This window comes from Theobroma umbraticum, unplaced genomic scaffold (genome assembly GCF_002168275.2).
Source record: "Theobroma umbraticum cultivar Fairchild unplaced genomic scaffold, ASM216827v3 scaffold_146.0, whole genome shotgun sequence".
NCBI classification, from domain to species: Eukaryota; Viridiplantae; Streptophyta; class Magnoliopsida; order Malvales; family Malvaceae; genus Theobroma; species Theobroma umbraticum.
In genome coordinates this window covers 6,499,912-6,521,326 of record NW_018397265.1, presented here as the reverse complement: position 1 = coordinate 6,521,326, position 21,415 = coordinate 6,499,912, and the positions used below count along the sequence as shown (strand labels likewise).

At 30.6% G+C, this 21,415-nt stretch overlaps 2 protein-coding genes across 4 annotated transcripts; both read right to left on the bottom strand.

The window, feature by feature from the left end:
- Positions 1–387: 387 nt before the first annotated feature.
- On the bottom strand, positions 388–5,642 carry LOC110422843 (NADH dehydrogenase ubiquinone 1 beta subcomplex subunit 10-B-like protein (Complex I subunit NDUFS6)). 3 transcript variants are annotated; one of them, XM_021436852.2, is made up of 3 exons: positions 5,296–5,636; positions 4,888–4,937; positions 388–644 (listed from the first exon to the last, which is right to left on the bottom strand). In XM_021436852.2, exons 1-2 carry the CDS (start codon positions 5,582–5,584, stop codon positions 4,906–4,908), a joined length of 321 nt encoding a protein of 106 aa, XP_021292527.1. In that variant the 5' UTR covers positions 5,585–5,636; the 3' UTR covers positions 388–644; positions 4,888–4,905. The 3 variants fall into 3 exon arrangements, with proteins under 3 accessions (XP_021292527.1, XP_021292526.1, XP_021292529.1); XM_021436851.2 differs by having other exon boundaries at positions 4,883–4,937; positions 5,296–5,635; XM_021436854.2 differs by lacking the exon at positions 4,888–4,937 and having other exon boundaries at positions 5,296–5,642.
- Positions 5,643–16,586: 10,944 nt separating this feature from the next.
- Positions 16,587–17,938, bottom strand: LOC110422601 (LOB domain-containing protein 40-like). The gene is made up of 2 exons (XM_021436584.2): positions 17,471–17,938; positions 16,587–17,363 (listed from the first exon to the last, which is right to left on the bottom strand). The coding sequence occupies exons 1-2, from the start codon at positions 17,658–17,660 to the stop codon at positions 16,798–16,800; spliced, it is 756 nt and encodes a 251-aa protein (XP_021292259.1). The 5' UTR covers positions 17,661–17,938; the 3' UTR covers positions 16,587–16,797.
- Between the last annotated feature and the right edge of the window lie 3,477 nt (positions 17,939–21,415).

Below are 21,415 nucleotides of genomic sequence, written 5' to 3'. Positions count from 1 at the left end.
AACTTATAAAGCCAAGCATTGGAAAATTAACTTGACAAGTCCTATTAGAGAAAAAAGATCTGTCATTGTAGAGGTTTTACCAAAAGACCCCGTTTCCAAAGCCATAAGGCCAATTGATATCTGCAAACCTAGTCGAACGGCATGTTGGGCAAGTAAAATAAAATAGGAGAGAGCAGCATCTCAGATTCCAAGCCATTAGATGGCATAACATGAGTTGAAGCTGCATCTGAATTTGGAGTAGGTACAACAGTTGAGAATCGAGGAGTCAAGCCCTCCAAACTCAAAATAGGCAGAAAAGACATTGTCTTTCTACTCCACATCAGCAATCAAACTGGGTATGAAAACTACGAATCCCTTACCAATAAGGTATATATTTCAAGCAGGAAATAAAAAGAAACTTATTTCATTATCTCATGTACTGTTATGGATAAACTCGCCCAAGTAATAGCATGACTAACAAGAAAGGAAAAGGAAAAAAAAAAAAAAAAGGGTTAACATGGAGAAAAGAAAAATGATAAAGAGATCATCCTGTGCTGTTCATTATATGAGTCTTTACAATGCAAACGACAATAATAACAATGTATGTAGACAGTTATTCAAATCCCTCGTTTTATGCATTCCTTCACTGGCCCAAATTCAGTCACCTGCAAGAGTGAAGCACAACATTAATTCTATTGTACCAAGGTGAATTTTGCACCCTGTTTCTAGCAAGATACATAATAAGTCATATTGACATGCATAGAGATTGATTTGAATAATTGTGAAGACAGCCTTAAGATCAGAAATACGCAAATCAGTAGTCACACCACATAAAAAGATAATGAAGACTGAATAGACCATACAAATTCAGAAAATTAAAAGGAGAGAGAAAAAAGTCTCATTCATGTTGAAATGAAAGATACTGAACCACAACCACATGAAGCTAAAACCGAAATACTATTCTTTTATTTATTTATCTATTACATGCTTTCATTTGCTCAGGAAATCTAAATACCATGTCACATCATAGGCCTCACGTTTGAGCAGTGTTGATATCAACTTTATCACAAACCTATTGATATAAACCTCCTAAATACAAATATTTAGATATCCCATCCCATCATTGCTTTATTGCATTACAAAACCACAAGGTACCAAAAACTTTCATTTTCAAAAAAATAATAAACAAACCATGAAGCAAATGGATTAGGTTAGACCTTAAATCATGAAACTATGATGGCCTAGCAGTGACCACTATGCAAGATAAATTTTTATGTAAACTCCCTTAGAAAGAAAATCTCTCGACCACACTTTCAACTTTCAAAGTATACAGCAAATCAACAACTGTCCTATGAATGCACTCAATTGATAATATGGTAAACTGTCTAAGAAATCAAGGAACAATTACTCTTGGAAGACACCTTGTCATCATGATCTTCTTTAAAACCTATAAAAGTATTTTCGAATGCATTAACTTCGTTCCATATGCCAGCCTACACGGCCTAAAACGGCCCTTTTCTCTACTTAAAAAAAATCCTTGCATTAAAGTTGGAAGCACTAAAAGCTTTTAAGATTGTGCAAAATTTTTTTAAAATTCTAGTTCTCTATTAACCAAAAGGACGGGGGAATCAAAACACAGCCCCAAAAGAAATCTGCAAAAAATGAAATGGGGTTGAAAGGGCACAACAAATATCAGTCAGGTATCCTTGCCAAGTTCTCACCCTAAAAATGAATTTAACTCTTACCATAAATCACTGAGCCTTATCATGCATAAAAAAAGAAGTTGAAACCATATATCAATGAGCATTATCATGGATGAAAGGGACAGAGTAAAAAAAGAGAGAGATCTATTTACTTATTACATTACTCAAAAGTAAAGGTCACAACAAAACCTTAAGCTCTGCTTGATTGTTATTTTTTGTATATGTTTTTTGCTTCCAAAAACAAAATGCAAAAAATACCTTGAGATACAAAAACAAAATTTTAAACTTAAAAATGTATTTTTAAAGATAACAGAATACATGATTTACTTTTATATAGAACAATTGTGTTTAGAAAAGTTTTACATCTTAGCTATTTGCTAATCTTGAGTTAAATATTATTTTACCTTTTACTAATTGTTTTCATTTTACAGCAACATTGAAGGAAACAAGTAAATAACGAAAAGCAAGTAGTCAAAATGATAATCATATCGAACTTAATTTTTACTAGCAAAAACTAAAAATTTAAGCTATAAAGAGCACCCAGTGTCTTATGTATAACAAAAGGAAAAAAAAAAAAAAAGCCTTCTGCCAGTACCCAACATTTTAGGTATTTTAGTAAATTTCTTCTGCAGCATAGTTATCTTACATACCAAATGAAGTTGATCTTAAAGGATATATTTAAAAGAAATATTCAAAATGAAAAGGAATAGCAAACAAAAACAGAAACAGATGTTTCTAACTTAGAATGCATTTTATAAACCACCCTGAATTTGGAGCTAATCATCAAGCCTCTACCAATTAGCGTGATAACAGATGCAAAAAAAAAAAAAAGGTTGATGCACCAAAGTAGATGAAAATGTACATTCAGACTTCAGCCACAAAAACGAAAAGTAAGATTTTTTTCCCATTTTCCTTCTTAGTCCTTTAGTTTATATTTCAGAAAAATCTTAGTTAATCATTCTTCGGGCTTAGAAATTTAATCCAAAAGCATGCACTCAAAAAAGGAAAGAAATATTAATCTAACAGCAATGTTAAGCAAATGTATTAGAACACATACATCAAAATTATGAAGGAGAATTTTCTAATACTTCTCCTTTCATTGTCACAAAAGGGGAGCTCTTGGAGTTTCAAACTATAGGCATATTAGCTCCAATCCGGGCACATTAACAGAAACTATCACTTCATTTTAAGTTCAAGTCTACTAAATAACACTCCAAATTAAAATAGCTACAAATTCAAAACTAACAGTTTTCACGATCACCAAAGCTCCTTCCTCATAACAACTACATTGCAACACATAAATGATATATTTTGATGCACCAACCTACACCTTTTGTGTTCAATTATATATCTTCACACACACAACAATACTATACAACTTAACTGAAATCATCGATATGAAGTTTAGGTCAAACACAATAAAATGTATTTTTTTTTTTCATCCCCAGCCCATATCTACATAATTCAAAAATGAAAGATTCTGCAACCACGTTGAAAATATGATTTTTTAATTTTAATACTGCTTCAACTCAACAATTTTCTCCAAATTGACAGATGCACAAGTCTAATTTGCATATGACACCAACTCCACCTTTTGTGGAAAAAAAAAAAAGGCATTTACTTTTCTAAGTCTAACATATCCTCTTAGAATTACTAGATACCAGTCTTAAGATCATCTTTCAATTTCATTCCTGTTCTTAATATAAAATCTAGTTTCATAATTCCCCAACATTTAAGTCATTGTAGTATTTTCTCTAACAGCCAGCCTATTAAATTTTCCATTTAAGATGGTAACTTCTATAACGACAACACTCAGTTGTAATAGTTCATTTTATCCAAACTACACCGATACATGAATTACACCCTTTTCAGTCTGTTCTTCAGGCAGATAATTTCAACTTTATGAATCTCTTTGCCTTCAATTTGCACTCTCCCATTTCTATTCTCAATTTTAGAGTAACCACATTCCTTGTAACCTAACTGAATTTTAATCAATGGAAACCTCATGAAGTCTAAAGTGCTACTTTATCTTTTCACCTTTATCTCATCAAACAACACTGCAGCATGAGAAAATGGCATGCCAAGAAAAATGCAGTATTCACCAAATAATTAAAATTGATCCAAAAATAACACATAAAGCATCACATTACACATTATATATACACCACTCTGCCAAAATTTTCTTGAATGTGAATTCCAAGTTACTCAGTGATTTGATCAAACCCACCAGACATATTTGTGCTCCTAATGCTTAAACCATACTGATTAACCCATTCCAAATGGATGCCACAGTTATTACACCCATGTGGTGTTCCACAAAGACTCCATCATAATTAGGAACTCAGTGACCTTGAAAAGTAAAAAAAGACATAGCAGGTTTCTGAGCTTACACGGTTCACTGGCCTTATAATCTTGAAAAGTAATGCTTTGTCTCCTTGCAAGATGATAAAAAGTTACTAATCATTTGGCACCCAACTGATTACACAAGTTAATTGCAGGAACCCTTTAACCCCCTAATCCACCCCAAAATAAATAATTAAATAAAACTCAGCAATTATGTTTAAGCGGCTGAACAGCTCTATAGCTGTAGTCTCCTCATGCGTAATAGCCCTCTTCATCTCTTTTGAATATTCATGCTGAAAAAGCTTATCACCAGAGCAAACTTATCAATAAATCTACAAATTATGTAGCTTTTCCACATAAAATTATGTAGCAAACTTATCAATAAATCTACAAATTATGTAGCTTTTCCACATAAAATTATGTAGCAAACTTATCAATAAATCTACAAATTATGTAGCTTTTCTTCTCAGTGCAGATCCAAAAACATACCATTGTTCCCAACTCTCACCAACAAAACCAACAAAAAAGTCAATGCAAAGAGCTAAATTTCAGTGATTTCCATGGAGTTTTTGCCATCAAATAAGCTTAAACTATTCTTTTTCTACCTTTTTCATAATCTCCTATGTTTGTCCACCATATTGACTTCCAAAAACTTTCCATAACTTCATATCACAGGCATAATTATGGCTACCTGACTCAGTTAACTTGTTTTATACTTTTTTTTAACAAATTTATTAGATTCAACCAAACAGTTCCACACACAAACAACAACAACAACAACAAGGCAGGAAATGATTTCATTGAACTAAAAAATTGTTCAGTTGATAGTTCAATGAATAATTACGGCCTGAGAATACCTTACATAAGTGAATGCAGCCTCTCATTCAGACTCAACCTCCTCAACTTTCGGACCTAAAACCCCAAATCATCAAGACAAAATTAAAACAGTTCAGCTATTTCTTCAGCAAACAACAATGTGACTAATCTGCAAACAATGCCCCATGTTTCGTTGCTTTAACTACTTGCTTTGCTTTTTGCTTCCTCAAAAATGCCAAAAAGTAAAAGAAACGATTTCTATTCGATTAAAAACTAATGAACTAGTTAAATCATAACCCATTACCAATTGTAAAATCATACGTTCACTTACTCAAAAAAAATTTCATCTTTTTCAAATTCCAGATTTCCTTCCAAGACGCAAAAAGCAAGCAATAAAAGTAACAACCAAAGGAGCTTAAAGGAAAAAGTTGATATAAAAAAAAAGGATTAAGACCGTGGAGGGAGGGGTGGCGGCCTTCCTTGCCCCAACCGATGCCGCGGGTGGCGTCGAGGTACTGGCGAACGAGGTGGCGGCACTTCTGGAGATGGTTGACTCCTTCGATGCGGTAACACCACCTCACCTTGTCTCGGAGGATCTTCGCCTTCTCTATGTCGATCCATTTCTCTCGAACTATATGCTCCCTCATTTCCAGCATCGCCACCGGGTCCTTGTAGGGATTGGCCGGGTCGAAGTCATCCGGTGCCGTTTCATCGAACTCTGCGACTCCCTTCTTCCTCCCCATTTTCCACTCTGTATCTCTCTTTTCCTCACTCTGCTCTTCTTCGCCCTCTAGTCCGCTTTAGTCGTGTGGCGATTTTGGGTTTTCGAAGTTGGGTCTTGTGTTTTGGGCTTTCTGGACTTTTGTTTTGTTGTCCATCGGCCTAAATCCGATTTTGATTTAGTTTGAGGCTGGAGATAAGAAATCCAATTTTGTTTTTAGCAAGAACTAAAAATAGTACATGTATCAATGGAAATGAAATTCCTATAACATTACTTAATAAATTTGAAACGCAATCTCTAAGAAGATCTCTCTCAGAAATGTCATAGCAATAGGATATTGAAAATCATTGTTCATAAGAAAATGGACTAAATGATTGGATTCGTGATATATATGAATAATACGAACTTGTCATTCCTTCTTTAAGAGATTTTTATTAACCAAAGTCAAATTTGAATAAACATTTGATTCATTTGTTTACATTTAAATCACTTGTATAGCAGTTTTGTTGTTCATAGTTAAGATCACCTTACGACACCCCTTTTCTCATATAAGGATAGCAATTCGTGATCGCATGTTTAATCGTGTCGTATCAATATAAGGTATTAACGATTATTTAAGTAAACACGAACATGATACGAATAATTATTCATGTTAAAATTTTAAACATGTATACAGATACGATTATTAACTATATAACATAATACAACACGACTAACATATTTGTTAATCGTGTTAGAATTTTTTTCTAGACACAACATGATAGTAAATATGAATAACGATTAACACATTTTACATATTTACACAATTAAATTATAAGATTAAATTACAAGTATTTAATTTTATCATTCAAATTTAAATCAATAATTATAAAAATAATTATAACCAAATAATAATAACATCAAATATAACAAAATTTAGCATAAATAACAAACATTAACATCTAACCTTAAAATACTAATAATATCTAAAATCATCTATTATTTTTAATCATAATTAAATACATATCAACCATAAACAATTCTGAACACCAAACCATGAACAATTCCTAAAGCTAAACCAAAATCAAAAAATTACTTGCCAATGTCACATCATTTTGGTGTCCCAGAACCTAATGATGAAATGGAAACGATATATTAATAAATTAGATCAAAACAAAAAAATTAAATAATATTTTAAATTCAGTTTAAAGCATTATCTTTTAGTGTTAATCTTTGACATCAAGCGCAAAGCATTCTGCTATGCTATTTCTTCTTTGCTAATATATAAAGTCATGACAACTATGGTAAGATTATTCAACTCTGTTTCTATAGATTTTGCAATATAAAAAATGTTTATTAGAAAAATGTAAATAAATCAAACTTATTCCAATTATGCATTTAAACACAATAAACATAACCAAAAACAAAATGAAAGAATGAGAATGTATTACCAATTTTCGTAAATAGTCAATCTTTAGAACATAAATTTCATTTGGAACATCTAGCTTGTTAATGTAAAAGTCTCAAGGAGTAAAATACCAAGAGGGGGTGAATTGGTATTTAAAATTTTTTTTTGCAAAACTAAATATAAAACAAAACCTTTTTCACTCAAAAATATATTTGAGTATCAAAAACAAGTTTTCAATAATAAATCACAAAGCATAAAAATAATATAGTAAAATAAGATATTTTCTTAAGTTAAATAACAATTATGAATGACAAAGTGAAAATATTTTCCTAAGTTTAAAACAATAAATCAATACAAAACTATTTTACTAAGGCAAATGCAAGCCATGAATAATAATGCGGAAAATTAAAAAGAGATACAAAGATGTTATGGTTCAGTTTTTTTTATACTTATATTCATTCCTTTGGTAATCTAGGAATTTTCAATCCGCTAAAAGGATCTTTGCTTTTTAATAAAATCAAACGATAATCCCTACACCGACTTTTTACGGGATCAAGTGATAACTCTTATACAATCCATAAAGAGATTTTTGCTTTTCAATGGGATCAAGCGATAATCCACAAACAATAATTTTTACAGGATCAACCACAAATCCTTACAAATAACTTTTCAAAGTTAAGTTAGAACTTTTATAATGGGATACAAATTTCAATAAGAAAATGATTCTACAAAGGCTAGGTGCTAAGACTTTAAGCTTGAGTGTAGTGAGTGAAGAAATATTAGCTCAATGAAGTAAGTATTCAACTTTTGCAAGCTGGGTGAAAGACTAAAATAAAGCTAGAGAATGAAGATAAGCTTTTGGAGATTTCTCTAGGGTTTGAAGCGCCGGTTCAAGTCTTCTTTTATTTCTAAATAACTCAAATGCTACTATTTATAACTAGTGTGAAGTTTGAAGTCGTTAGACACAAATTGAATATATCTTATCATTGATGAAGCTTAAAGGTCGACTACAACACTCCTAAGGTCGATTATGTTCTTCAATTTTATCAAATTAAGGCTCCATAGTTGAGTATAACCTTCTTATACTCAATCCAACTCACGAAAGTGTATTTTTGCAAATCTGAATTGGTATTGTCAACTATGCCTCCTCTATAGTCGATTATGTCTTTGCAAAGTCAACTGTTTCATGCTTTTAACTTGTCAAGTTTGATTATACTTGAGACAAGGTCGACTATGTTTGTTCAAAACTTTATTTTCTTGAGCTTTTTGAAACAGGGTCAACTATAGACACTCCAAGGTTGACTATGGCTTTATTTTCTTCAAGTTTTGCACTCTTTTTGCCTTTGAATGGGCTCGAGCTTTTCTAGGATCGACTCTTAACTTGTGTCTTGAGGTTTCCTTAGCTTTTTGACCTTTTTCCTCAGTTATTTTTTCCTTGCCCTGTTCCTACATTCAAATAAGATTTTAAGGCATGTTTGTTTTTATTTTCTTAGCTAAATATGCATTATTTGAAAGCTTATAAGATGTTTTCTAATAATGCATGAATTTTCAAACAATTATGCAATCTTAGGAGATTAAAAATATATTTAAGACAATGTCAAATGCTTGACATTAAGTTTAAGATAACATATGATTTTTGTTAAATCAAAACATGATGTAACTTAAGGCTAACATGGTTTAAGCAAGCTTCGATATTGATCAAGAACTCTATCATCAACGTTAAAAGCAGACTCAAAAGCCACTGTGGATACAAGAATGGCCAAGATATCACAAGCCATGGTAGCAACCTTAGGATAATGAAACTAATTTGTTTTCAATATTGTAAAATATCTAATTCTATTGTTGCATCAATCTTTGTTCATCCAAATATTGCTCTAGTTGAGATTTGTTGTTGGCAGCTCCAAACTCACGTTGAAAATTCTCAAACTCCTTAATAAAAACAAAACAATTAAAAAAATTCAAATAAAATATAGCAAAAAATAATAAATTTTAATAACAAATAATACTAAAAAACTGAAAAAAAATTACTTTTATGAACTCTGTTTTCCCATTTGCAACTTTCCCCCAAAAGGTAAGTAATAAAAAGTGTGATTTAAAGATGATATTAGTGTATCAGAACCTTGGCAGCATATTCATTATAAAAATCAAATAAATAATCTTAACCTTTTTAAATTTAGCTGAATTTCTATCATAAAGCTTCGTGTAACTCTATTTCACAAATCGAATCTTGTATCAAAGATCAAATATTGCAACTATTACTAAAATCATACTAAATTCAGACCAATACTTGTTAAACTTACAAAACATTTGCGTAAACATATTTTTTAGATACACATCATCCCCACTCATATGTTTTTGAAAGGTTATGTGTGCCATGAATACTGAAGGAAAATACAAGTAGGCTGTAGGATACTTTGTTCCAAAAAAACACACAAGTAATCTCACAAAAAGCACTCAAGAACTTGTTAAGTTTGTCAATTCTATCTCACATCTCTAGATGGATAAGTCTTAAAATTTGACTCACTAATTTTAAAATGAGAAAAAGCCAAGCGAAAATAAAGTGCACCTTCAAGTATGAGAAATGTGGAGTTCCACCTAGTTGAAATATCTTATTTACGCGTCTTTTTGCATTCAAATGCATTGTGTTTATGCACTCTAGAAACTTTTATTTTTTCCTTTAAGAACCTTTCATATACTTAATACTTTTCCTCACTTTTTTGACAACACTATCAACTTCTTTCAAACCATCTTGTACAATTAAATTAACAATATGAGCACAATATTTTATATGAAAAAACTTACCACTTCATAAAAATGGCTTTACCATATTCGAATACACTTTCAACTTTTCAACAAAACTATCATTTGCAGAAGCATTATCAAACGTCATTGAAAATTATTTACTTTCAATTTCCATTCAACTAACAGTGCAAGAACCTTTTCACTCAAAGCAACACCATTGTGTGGAGGTGGCATAAAGGAAAAACTCAAGCTTTTAATTTTGTAAAACCTAATTTTTGTCAACAAAATAAGCAGTAAGACATATATTCCCATTAATAGTGACAAAAGTCCACAAATCAAAAGTCAAACAAATCTTACCAAGTGTTTCATGAAGTAATCTTTTTATCTTACATCCTTCTCTTTTATGCATCTTAATTATATTAGTTTTGATAGTAATTTTAGAAAACAAAACAACATCTTCTTGCAAATAAGTCAACATAGTCCTATTGCTAACATACTCGATAAATAATAAAGGCAAATTATGCATCACAATTGCAGCTACTATTAATTCACAAAACTTTTCTGGATCAAACTTTGAATTCCTCATTAACATTGAACCATGCTTTTTAGAAAAAATCATCTAGCCTATATCACATGTGTCTCTCTTAACACATTTTTCATTATGACGTTTCATATTACTTGTCCCATCCTTGCTTTCACAATTCAAAACATAACCACAGAGTTTGCACTTTGCTTGTAGTTTTCCATCAATTAAGTTTTTTTCGACAAACGTACAAAAAAGGTCTAAACTTCTAAAATTAACCACTTTTTTAATTTTTCATAGCTTTTCTCCATCAATCTATTATATCTCAACCTCATTTATCTCTACACAATTATTAGTAGTTTTCTTCACAAAATAAACATTCGATTCAAGAAAAATATCGATATTGCCAAATTCCATTTGCAAACATCAGCAACATAAATAACATCAGTAAGCAAATAAATGCATCATCAGAAATCATGCATAAGTTGATAAGCAATCTGCTCATGGAAAGAAATAGAGCACATAACAGTAAGCCAAAACTATATAAAAGTATTCACCTTTCATCTTTGTAGAACAACATAGTAGTAATAATGTTCTATATGTTTTTATGTTAGTCTAAAATTGACTAGCAAATTGGATTGTATTGGGCATCACTAACATTTTAAAACTAATATTCCCTAAATATCTTCTAATTCCGAAACCAAGAAAATCAAAAACCTCTATTTTGTTTTTTTTATAATTCCATTCTCTTTTTGTTTCCAATAAAATGTTTTTTCTTTTTTAATGGAGAATGAAATTAAAATCTGAATCTAACCTTCTAAATAGTAAATACATATAATTTTCATTAAGTTAAATACTCAACTAAAAAAAATACAATTGGTAGGAGACATTTAAAATTTAAATCATTAACATTTGATAAAATTTTGAGAAGAAAGCAAGCCTGTTAAACACCACCATAATACCACCAAATTGGAGGAGAAGGCTTTTAGGGTTAAGATTTTTGGGTTTTTTTTAAGAAATAATCGAATAGAAAGAAAAAAAAGAGAAGAAACAGTGAAATAACCGAAGAAAGCAAAGCATGCCTTTTGTCATGTTGTTTAGTGTGCTTGTGTGGCTCATCTAATTGAAAAGAAAAATCAACACAATAATTAAGGTTTTGGATATTATTACTTTATTACCTTTATGAAATTCAAAAAACCTTTTAAAATATTTGTTTAAAATAATGTAAATAAGGGTAAAATAGTTTTAGAATATTAATTTTAATAGACTATTAATAAACGTGTCACCATTATAAGTGTTAACACGAAAACACGTTTACAAGTTTAATTAATCGTGTTTAAACGTGTTAAGCATGTTTGACACTTTGAGATAATAAATTTTTGTGTCTTAATCGTGCCAAACATGATAAGACACAAAATACGTTAAAGTCAATCTCAAATCTATTTAAACTCGTGTTTTCTTGTGTTGTGTTCAAAATTGCCAAGTCTAATCCTATGCCATCAATAAACTCCAATAAACACCTATTAATTTTGCCCAATATGCAGAACAATTTTCAAGTTTGATCAAGAAACAACAATTTTCAATTCTTAAAGTGGTCACAAACGCCCTCTCTTGTAGTGGATCGATGGCATGAAGTTCAATGAGTTTCATTAATGTTAAGTAGCACCCAATAATTTATTTAGATAAATTTTTCAACTGTGTTTGTGTCACTTGATTCATGACTACCAAACTCAACAATTCCCTCTATATAATTTTTTTCGGTACATAAGAATCGGAAAGACTAGGTTTTAGATCTCAAACTAAGAAAGCCTAGCATATCCTTAATAAGTAATAGACACAAATCTACTAGAAGATTACTCAAGGAAGCTTTTCCCAACGACAGTGTTAAGCTAAATTAATAAGGAAGTCTTTACACATGTTACTTTTCCTAAAGATATTATGAATATCTCTTACCCAACTTTCTTAGGTCAAAGTAACGCAACCTTGAAATAAAGTAGCATATGGATAAGATGTCACAACACCTTCATTTTAGAATGGATTACCATTGCTACAATTGGTTCAATTGTAAGTTCTTAGCTAGCAATAAACCTTCTTAAATGCCTTAAAGTTTTGTTGCCAAGCTATCTATAGCACAAATATTCAAGACAAAGCCACCAGTCCATTCTCCATTAGAATCCTAAATCAAACCTCCTATAAATGTGCCCCCTAAGCTCGATTTGTAGGCACCATCAATATTAAGAATAAAACAATTTGGTTTTAGCGGTTTTCTTTTGACCCATCTAGCCACCTTACTATTATTTTACTTTCATTTCATAGCCCATCCAATTTTTCTAGCTAGAAGTCAAGACTTATTCCATAAATTACTAGGACATAAATCTAGTTAATGGAACACACATTTGTTCTTGCTTTTCCAAAGTTTCCATAAAATCATAGAAAATCAAACACTCCATATCACATTATCAATAATTCTAGACTTACTTGAACAATTTCTCCATAGCCATGTTTTTTAAATCTGAATTAAAGAAACTTGCCTTGTCAATTCCTCAATGTAGCCAATACCTCCAAACGCTTCTCGCATACATGTAGTCTTTAAACAAGTGTAAAGTCGATTCAACACCAAGTAGGCATCTAGGACAAGTCGCAACATCCACCATTTGTTTCTTTATTCTATTTTCATTCGTATTTAGTTTATCATGATACAAAGTCCACATGAAAAACCGAAACCTCTCTGTACAATCTATGTGCCAAATCTACATTTGGTCCTCCACTTTCAAGTTTTCAACCTGTTGAATTTACACCAACTTATAAGCAAAAGTTAGCCATGAAGCCTCTATTATTCTCCCCACATCAGGTTATTTGATCTCCTCGAGGAATTCCTCTTATTTCCAATAATTTACCTGAAAAGAGAAATGCAAAATAGAGTCAAATTGCCATTCCCTATGGCTATCAATAAAATTGCAACCTTTTTAGAGAACAACTCATTATTAACAACACCAAGAGCATATCGAATAAGAGGGCCATCACCCACCCACCGATCATTCCAAAAGCTAACATTTTTACCATAACTCATTTTTTACCCCAATTTAACAAAATTCTACCCTTTAAAATACCTTTCCAAGTATAAGAAGCATCAGTACAAACAAGTAAAGACTTGAAACCAAAATTACAGAGATACTTACCTTACAAAATTCACAAGATAAGGAACTTAAGTTATTTTCCAAGTGCCAACCAATTTTTACAAGCAAAGACAAGTTTGAGTCCCTTGTTGAACATAGATACAAACCACTATAAGCCTTTGATAAAAACACCTTATCTCAACTAATCAAATGATTGTGGGTGCGGTGCTATCATTTTTACTACTCTATAAAAAATTTTGAGCAATCTTATACAACTGCTAATAAATAATCATAGGGAGCAAGGCTGTCTGCATTGAGTAAATTGGAATGGCATTCATAACCGATTGTACTAGGATTCTTTTACTTGTCCTTAACTATACATTCTTTTTCCAAAATCTAAACTCTTATATTTCTCCTAATGTCTCCCAATATTGTTGCTAATTCCCTGAGCATAGCTTGTGGAATCTCAGTTACAGAGGACTTGGGTTGTTCACAAGAGAGCATCTAAACAATTATATCTTATATTGTAGATAAAGTTAGAGACCAAACTAGATGCTATTGCAAACTCATATAGGTGCTCTATAACAACCTGCATTTGCCCTATATCTACTTGAGAAAAAAAAGTAAGTCATCTGCAAAAAATAAATGTGACAGTGTAGGGCCAGAAAGAGATGTTTTGATTGTCTTCCTTTCTTCTTATAAACCTTTTCTTGTATCATGTGAGACAATTTTTTTCATACACAAAATAAATAAATATAGGGACAAAGGATCATTTTGTCGTCCTGTTGTGTAGAGAAATACAAAAAGGATTCACCATTCAAAATTAAAGATAGCAGGTTAGAATTAACACAAAACAAAATCAAAATAATCAATTTGGAGAGAAAATTAAAATCAATCAGAACTTGGGTTAGAAATTCCCAATCCACATTATGATAGGCTTTGTGTAAGTCAATCTTCATAATCACACTCATTTTCCTTCCTTTCTGTTTCATAAAAGAATGCTCAACTTCTTGAGTAATCACAATATTATCACTAATACTTTTACCTGTGAGGAAATTGCTCTGAAATGATCCTACCATCTCCTATAAAAGAGGCTTTAATCTATTTATCAAAAGCTTCATAAGAATTTTATATGAAGAATTAAATAAACTAATAGGTCTAAAATCCATCATTATCAATGGATTTTCTTTCTTTGAAATTAGAGTGCTATAGGCTTTAGAAAAATTGAATGGGAAAAAGCCATCTACCAAAGCTTGGTGCACAAAGTGCATATATCATTTGATTAAAAAGTTGAATTCAAATCTCATTTTTTATAATAGTACATATAAATAATTTTTCTTTTCTTTTTACTTAAATTTAAAATATAAAACACTTAAGCTTTTTTAACTATTTTTAGTTTAATTTGATAATAAGTGTATGTATCATCTATTTTAAAAATTGAATTCAAATCTTTTTTTTTTAACCAAATAACAAAAATTATGAAATTTACCCTAGTGGTCACAAAAAATATTAAGGTATAAAATTAGATCATTCTCCACTCTTTTGACCTTCCTCTATATGTACTGAGGAAAAAAAAGATAAGTCTGTAACCTTCTACTAAAAATTAAAGAATAAACACAATGATTAATTTTTTTTATTTTCCTTGCAAATAATTCAAGGTCTAAAGAGAAAAAGGAAATTCAAACCTTTTACCCCAATTTTATTAAAAGAATGATAAGAGCAACTAGGTCAAATTTAGGTATGTGTAGTTTTTAAGGAAGGAGTGGAATTTTTTAATATATATAGTATATATTTATAGAATAATGAAATGTCTTAAATGTATATAATCTCATATATTTTGTTATGATATTAAGTTTATTTAGATAATTTTTTAAACTACGTTTGTGTGACTTGATTCATGAGTTGTACACAATACCAAACTCAACAATTCCCTTTATATAATATTATAGATAAACAAATTTTTCTTTTTTTATTTTCTAAATTTTCATTCTCTTTTTAATTTCTTAAATTTGAAATAACGAAAACTTTTGAAGTTTTAATTGTTTTTAACTTAATGACAAATGTATGTATCATAGTTTTAAAAAGTTGAATTCAAATATTTTTTTTCTCGGACCGAAGAAACAAATATCATAAAGTTTACCCTAGTGGTCACCAAAAGATTAAGGTCCAAAATTAGATCAGTGTCCACTCTCTTGACCTTCCTCTCTATATGTACCAATAAAAAAGGACTCCAACCTTCTAGTCATTAAAGACTCAAACCAATGACAATTTTTTTTTACCTTACACATTAATTATGGGTCAAGAGAGGAAAAGAAAATTCAAACCTTTTACCTTAATTTTATTAAAAGAATGATAAGAGCAACTAGGTCAAGTTTGGATAATTATAACAACATAGTGCCAATAAGAATCACATAAACAAGAAGATATACAAACCAACCATATCCTATGCCCATAATTATTTATATAAATTAATCCGTCGGCATAAGTGGTAAAAGGAAATCCGTGGATGTCGGGAAAACTAATGGTATATTTAATAGAGTGCTAATTAAGAAAAATATATATATAAGAGATCACGTGAGAAAAATTAAAATTATAAAAAATGAAAGTAGAATTTACCTTAAATTAATCCGTTAATCGATGGATGCGAGGGAAACTGGCAGCATTTTTAGTTTATATTGCTTGTTTTATCGTGAATAACTATGGGCTCTTTGAAGCAAGTGAATCTAGGCATTGCAATTATGTAGAATTTTCCTTCCTACAAGGGGCCACCGCAATACTTGTTTAAAACAAGTTTGGTTTATGCTTGACTATGGGGCATTAGGCAAAAACCATAAGCCATGCCAGTTATTTGGAGTTTAGCCAAAAGAACAACATTCAATCAAACCTAAATGTCAGGTAAGATATCATGAAGGGAAGACTGGTCAATGCTCAACATGGAACCCACACACTCACCAACTCTAGCGTTTTTTCTAAGAAAAATAAGATTCAATGTACTCTACTTTTCTAAGATAAATAAGATTCAATGCACTCTATTGAGGAAGAAATGCATGCATTAATTCTCTTAATTAAAAATATTTTTATATATAAACTGATTTTCAGATAATACAAATAGGAATAGGGTTTTTACATAATAAACACACACACTTGCCAGATGTTCCGATACCAACAAACCTCTTTGAATAGTAAAAGAAACACTTATCAATGTTTATCAAATTTTTGAGTGTCCACAAGTACTCTATTAAGTATCATTGACATCTTAAAAATATTGTAATAATTTACTTTGAAAAAAAAAAGAATAGAACCCTTTATAACGTTAATTTGTGTACAATGTTCTTTCCCTTTAGCACTTTGGAAAAGCCACCATTTACAAAGAAATGAAACATAAAAAATTGTTACCAAATTTTGTCATCTCTTTTAAGCTATACCAAGAAAGGAAAGAAAAACTCAAAAGCTGTCTTACAAAAAACCTAACATAAACCTTGCCCAAGGTCCACTTGCACTCCGCACGTGGCATCATCACAGCCATTGTTACTGTTCGTTCTCTTCCTTGGCCTCGGCTCGAAGCCTAAAGTCAGGTCCAACTCCAAATCACTCCCGTCGGCCAACTCGTCTGCCTTTGCTAACGAAGCCTCCACGGTCTCCACCGACACGGTGTCACCTTCCGCACCATCCCCTCCCGGACTACGCCTCTGACTCAAGCCCGATTCATGGCTCACCGACTCATGACAAACCTCCTTCTCCACCTTCGCCTTCGGTTTCGAAGCCGACCGCTTGAACCGTCCTCGAGACTTGATCTGGCGAAGCCCATCATCGGAGTTCTTGTCTTTTGACACGTGCCGAATGTCGCAAGAGGATTTGAGATGTGGGCTCGAGTCCGATAAAGACGAGACTTTATTAATCTGCGAGCCGCTAAGAACAGCGTCTACGGCTGCTTCGCAGAGATGCCAGTTCCCAGACCACATCAACCCGACCGAACCGTGAACCGGGTTCACTATCCGACCGCATGCTTCGTAAAGCAATGATTTAAAAATCCCTGTAAACCCAAAAAAAAAACAAAAAACGAGCCACGTTATTGATGAAAACGTAAAGTAAAGAAAAATCAGTATTTGGGTATGAAGTAAAGCAAAGATTAGTAAATACCAGGGCGGAGAATTTCGGGGCCAGCGTTTATGAGGTTAACAAGGCCAGCACGGCCGTAGAATTTAGCAAGGAATAGGGTGGCATTGGCTTGGGATTGGGCGGTGGGGATCCATTGGAGGCAAGGTCTTATACTGCAACTCTCGGTGCAGCCTTTCCTTAGGACTCGACAACCGTTGCAACTCATCCGCATGAGTAACCAGATAGTGAAAGATTTATTGATTTTCCTTTCTGGTTTGATTTAAGGAAGGGTTTTGGGGTGGTTTTGGAATTATGAGGCGGTTGAAGTTGGAAGCGGAGGATTGTTGTAGAATTGTATATGGTTTGAAACTTGGGGAGGAAAGAAATGAAGGGGTTATTTAAGATGGGTGAGTGGGAGGCGGACGTGGGGTTTCTGTTTGAATAACGTGGCGGGTGGGGGTGGTGCAGTGGTTTCCATGGAAACAGGTGATTGACTCCTTTTGTGGGTTTCACAGTTCCTTGGGGAACTGCCTACTAATTGGCCATTTGTCCTTGATGATTCTTCGTTTGTCCTTCCATTTTTCTGTTTCCATATTTGTCCATTCCTTTTGTTACTTTTTACAACTCTTTTAATCATTTTTATTGTAAATAAAATAATAATTTGTTTAAAATTATAATAATAGATAAATGAAAAATAATAATTCAAAAAAATTGAAAGCTTTATCCGAATATTGGCTATGATTCCTTTTAACAAAATAAAAAAAATTAAACGTAATTAAATTTTTGTTATTGTTTAGGAAAGCATTATGAAGGAAATAAAAAATTGGAAAATGGCAGAAGCTGTAAATAAAGGCTGAATCTAAGGTTGAGATCCGAGGAAGCAAAGGCATGCCAGGGGTACGACAGGCGAGCACCATGCTGAGATTCTTGCCTGGCTGACGAGTCGCCACATCGTGGCACAAACACGTACAACCCCCCTCATGACCAACCCCCACACGCCATCTTCTCCACGCGCCAAAACAAAGGGTCAAAAAAATCTCACTTAAAAGTTCTGTCACGTCTACTTAACAAATTTTGTACGTGACGGAACAATATGATATGAACATAACATGGATTTAAGTGAATTTTGATTTATTGTAATCATATTTATTATATAGATTACGTCAAACTTACTTAATTTACACAATCAATTATATTGTGTATCCATATTACGTATTCATATGTCTTACACTTTTAATATATGAATAAGATTTTTTTAAAAAAATTAAAATTTATTTATTGATACATATAAATATCAATATTTTTATAATAAGTAAATTTTATTATATTTTATAAATATTATAATTTTTATAATTTTTTGTTATAAATTGAATAATGAAATTATAGTATATTTGTATATATTTTAATTTAATCATGTTAATTGTATCAATCATGTTATGTTAATCGTGTAAATATATTGTAAATTAGGGTAATATGTCTTGACTCTCTTGAGTTTTTACTATAAAATTGAAGCAATATACCCTGACCCTCTTAAGTTTTGATTATAATTTTATGTAAGTTCATTATTATTCAAAATGAATAGTTTGCCCCAAATGAGTAAACGGCATTAACTAGGAGTGAGCAAAATCAATCTAGACCAATTACTCACCCAAACTAATGCGATTTAAGTAAAACGGTTTGGTTTAATTAGTACATTGAATTAATTAGTCCAAAATATTTGATCCAATTGATTTTTTGATTAATTCTCAGTTTTAAAATTGTTGGACCAATCCACTCAAAAACCCAAATTAGTTTTATATATATATTAAGAAGAATTGATGGTAAACTTAATTAATTATATACTTAAAATATATTAGGGTATTATATGTACATATACAAATCAAAATCATAACAATTTAATATTAGTTATATATATTTATTTATACATCTGTATTAATGTAAAATTACAAGTTATATATTTTAAATTATATAACTTATATGTTAATATTATAATATATGATAATAAATATCCTACATATTAATATGTTATAATTATTACACTTTAGTAATATTTTGTAATATAAAATGTTATGAACATATATCTAATTGTATAAATATATTATGTATACATATACTTAATTTATACATAAATATTACTATAATTTATAATAAACTTTATTTATATGATTACACTTAATAGATTTATTAGTTATCGTCTTAGATTTTATAACATATTGTTTAAATTAGTTATTATTTATACAACCTTTAATTAATTAGTTATTATTTATACAACCTTTAATGTAAGACATTATAATATCTAAGTTATATCATTAATTTCATATATATATATATAATTATAGATGAAGTTTATCAGTTTTAATATTATAATTTATAAACAAATAATGATAAAATTTTGATCCATTAGTCTAAAATCAGACCAACCAAACTAATTATATGTTTGGTCGGTTTAGTTTTTTTTATATATTTGATCAGTTTTGATCGATTTTTTAAAAATGATTGGTCTATTTGATCCTTAAATATTGTGGACCAAATCACCTAATCTACTCATTTGCTCATCCTTAGGTAGCATTTGGTATGAGAAAAGTGAGAGCACATTCTTCACGCGCCAAAACAAAGCGAAAAAAAAATCCCACATAAAAGTTTTATCACGTCTACTTAACAATTTTGTACACGGCGGGACAATATGATATGAACATAACACGGATTTAAGCGAATTTTATTTATTGTAATCATATTTATTGTATAGATTGCGTCAAACTCATTTAATTTACACCATCAATTATATCGTGTATCCATATTGCTTATTCATGTGTCTTATACCTTTAATACATGAATAAGATTTTTTTTAAAAAAAAATTAAGATCTATTTATTGATACATATAAATATTAATATTTTTATGATAAGTAAATTTTATTATATTTCATAAATATTATAATTTTTATAATTTTTTATTATAAATTTGAATAATGAAATTGTAGTGTATTTGTGTATATTTTAATTTAATCATATTAATTGTATCAATCATGTTATGTTAATCGTGTAAACATGTTGTAAATTAGGGTAATATATCTTGACTCTCTTAAGTTTTTACTATAAAATTAAGATAATATATCTTAATCTTTTTAAGTTTTGACCATAATTTCAGGTAAATCCATTATTATTTAAAATGAACAATTTGCCTAAATGCGTAAACGACTTTAACGGATAAATGTAAAATATCTAAAATTCCTTTATTCTTTCTCCACTTTTTTTCTTTCCCTTAAGTTGACCAACGTAACTCCCCGATCACCTTACGATCGAATTTGGCACTCCATCGACTAGATCTGATCGAGGAACATCTAATTGATGCTTATCATGCTGTTTGCCTTTGTCATTGGCATTCACCTTTGTGTTTAATGGAGAAAATTTAATGAGAGAAGGAGAGAGAATGCTTGGGTCGAAAATTTAATGAGAGAAGGAGAGAGAATGCTTGGACAGAGAGGGAAAGAAATTGTAAAAATGATAAAAATTATATTGCATATAGTGATAATTTTCAAAATTTATGAAAAGTAATCATATTATCAAATTAATAAAATTTAACGATAACACTTATATGTTTAGCGAAAGATATTCTTTCGAAACGAATTATCCATTTTAAATACTAATAAGCTCATGTAAAATTATTTATAAAATTTAAAGAATTAAAATATTTTACGTCATAAATTATATAAATTTTAATCGTATCAATCGTATTATATCATATAAAATTTATACAATTTAATAAATATGTTATTCATGTATTGCCATGTCACGCGTATATTAAACACGTCTATATTAGTAGTTAAGCTCTTCACCTGATTAATTAATTTCGTATATACTTAAATTATTATTAATATCTTATATTTACACAATAAAATTAAAACCCAAAAACACTGATCTAACGGAACGGGACGAGAAACAGCGCGTGTGACCCATGTAAAAACAAAAGCAAAAACGAAACGCGGTTC

Excerpts from the sequence above, each read along its gene's own strand:
- LOC110422843 (XM_021436852.2), bottom strand. The coding sequence starts at position 5,584 with ATGGGGAGGAAGAAGGGAGTCGCAGAGTTCGATGAAACGGCACCGGAT. Across the intron at positions 4,938-5,295 it reads CCGCCACCCCTCCCTCCACG|GTCCGAAAGTTGAGGAGGTT; the intron begins GTCTTAATCCTT and ends TTGGGGTTTTAG.
- LOC110422601 (XM_021436584.2), bottom strand. The coding sequence starts at position 17,660 with ATGCGGATGAGTTGCAACGGTTGTCGAGTCCTAAGGAAAGGCTGCACC. Across the intron at positions 17,364-17,470 it reads CCCCGAAATTCTCCGCCCTG|GGATTTTTAAATCATTGCTT; the intron begins GTATTTACTAAT and ends TTGGGTTTACAG.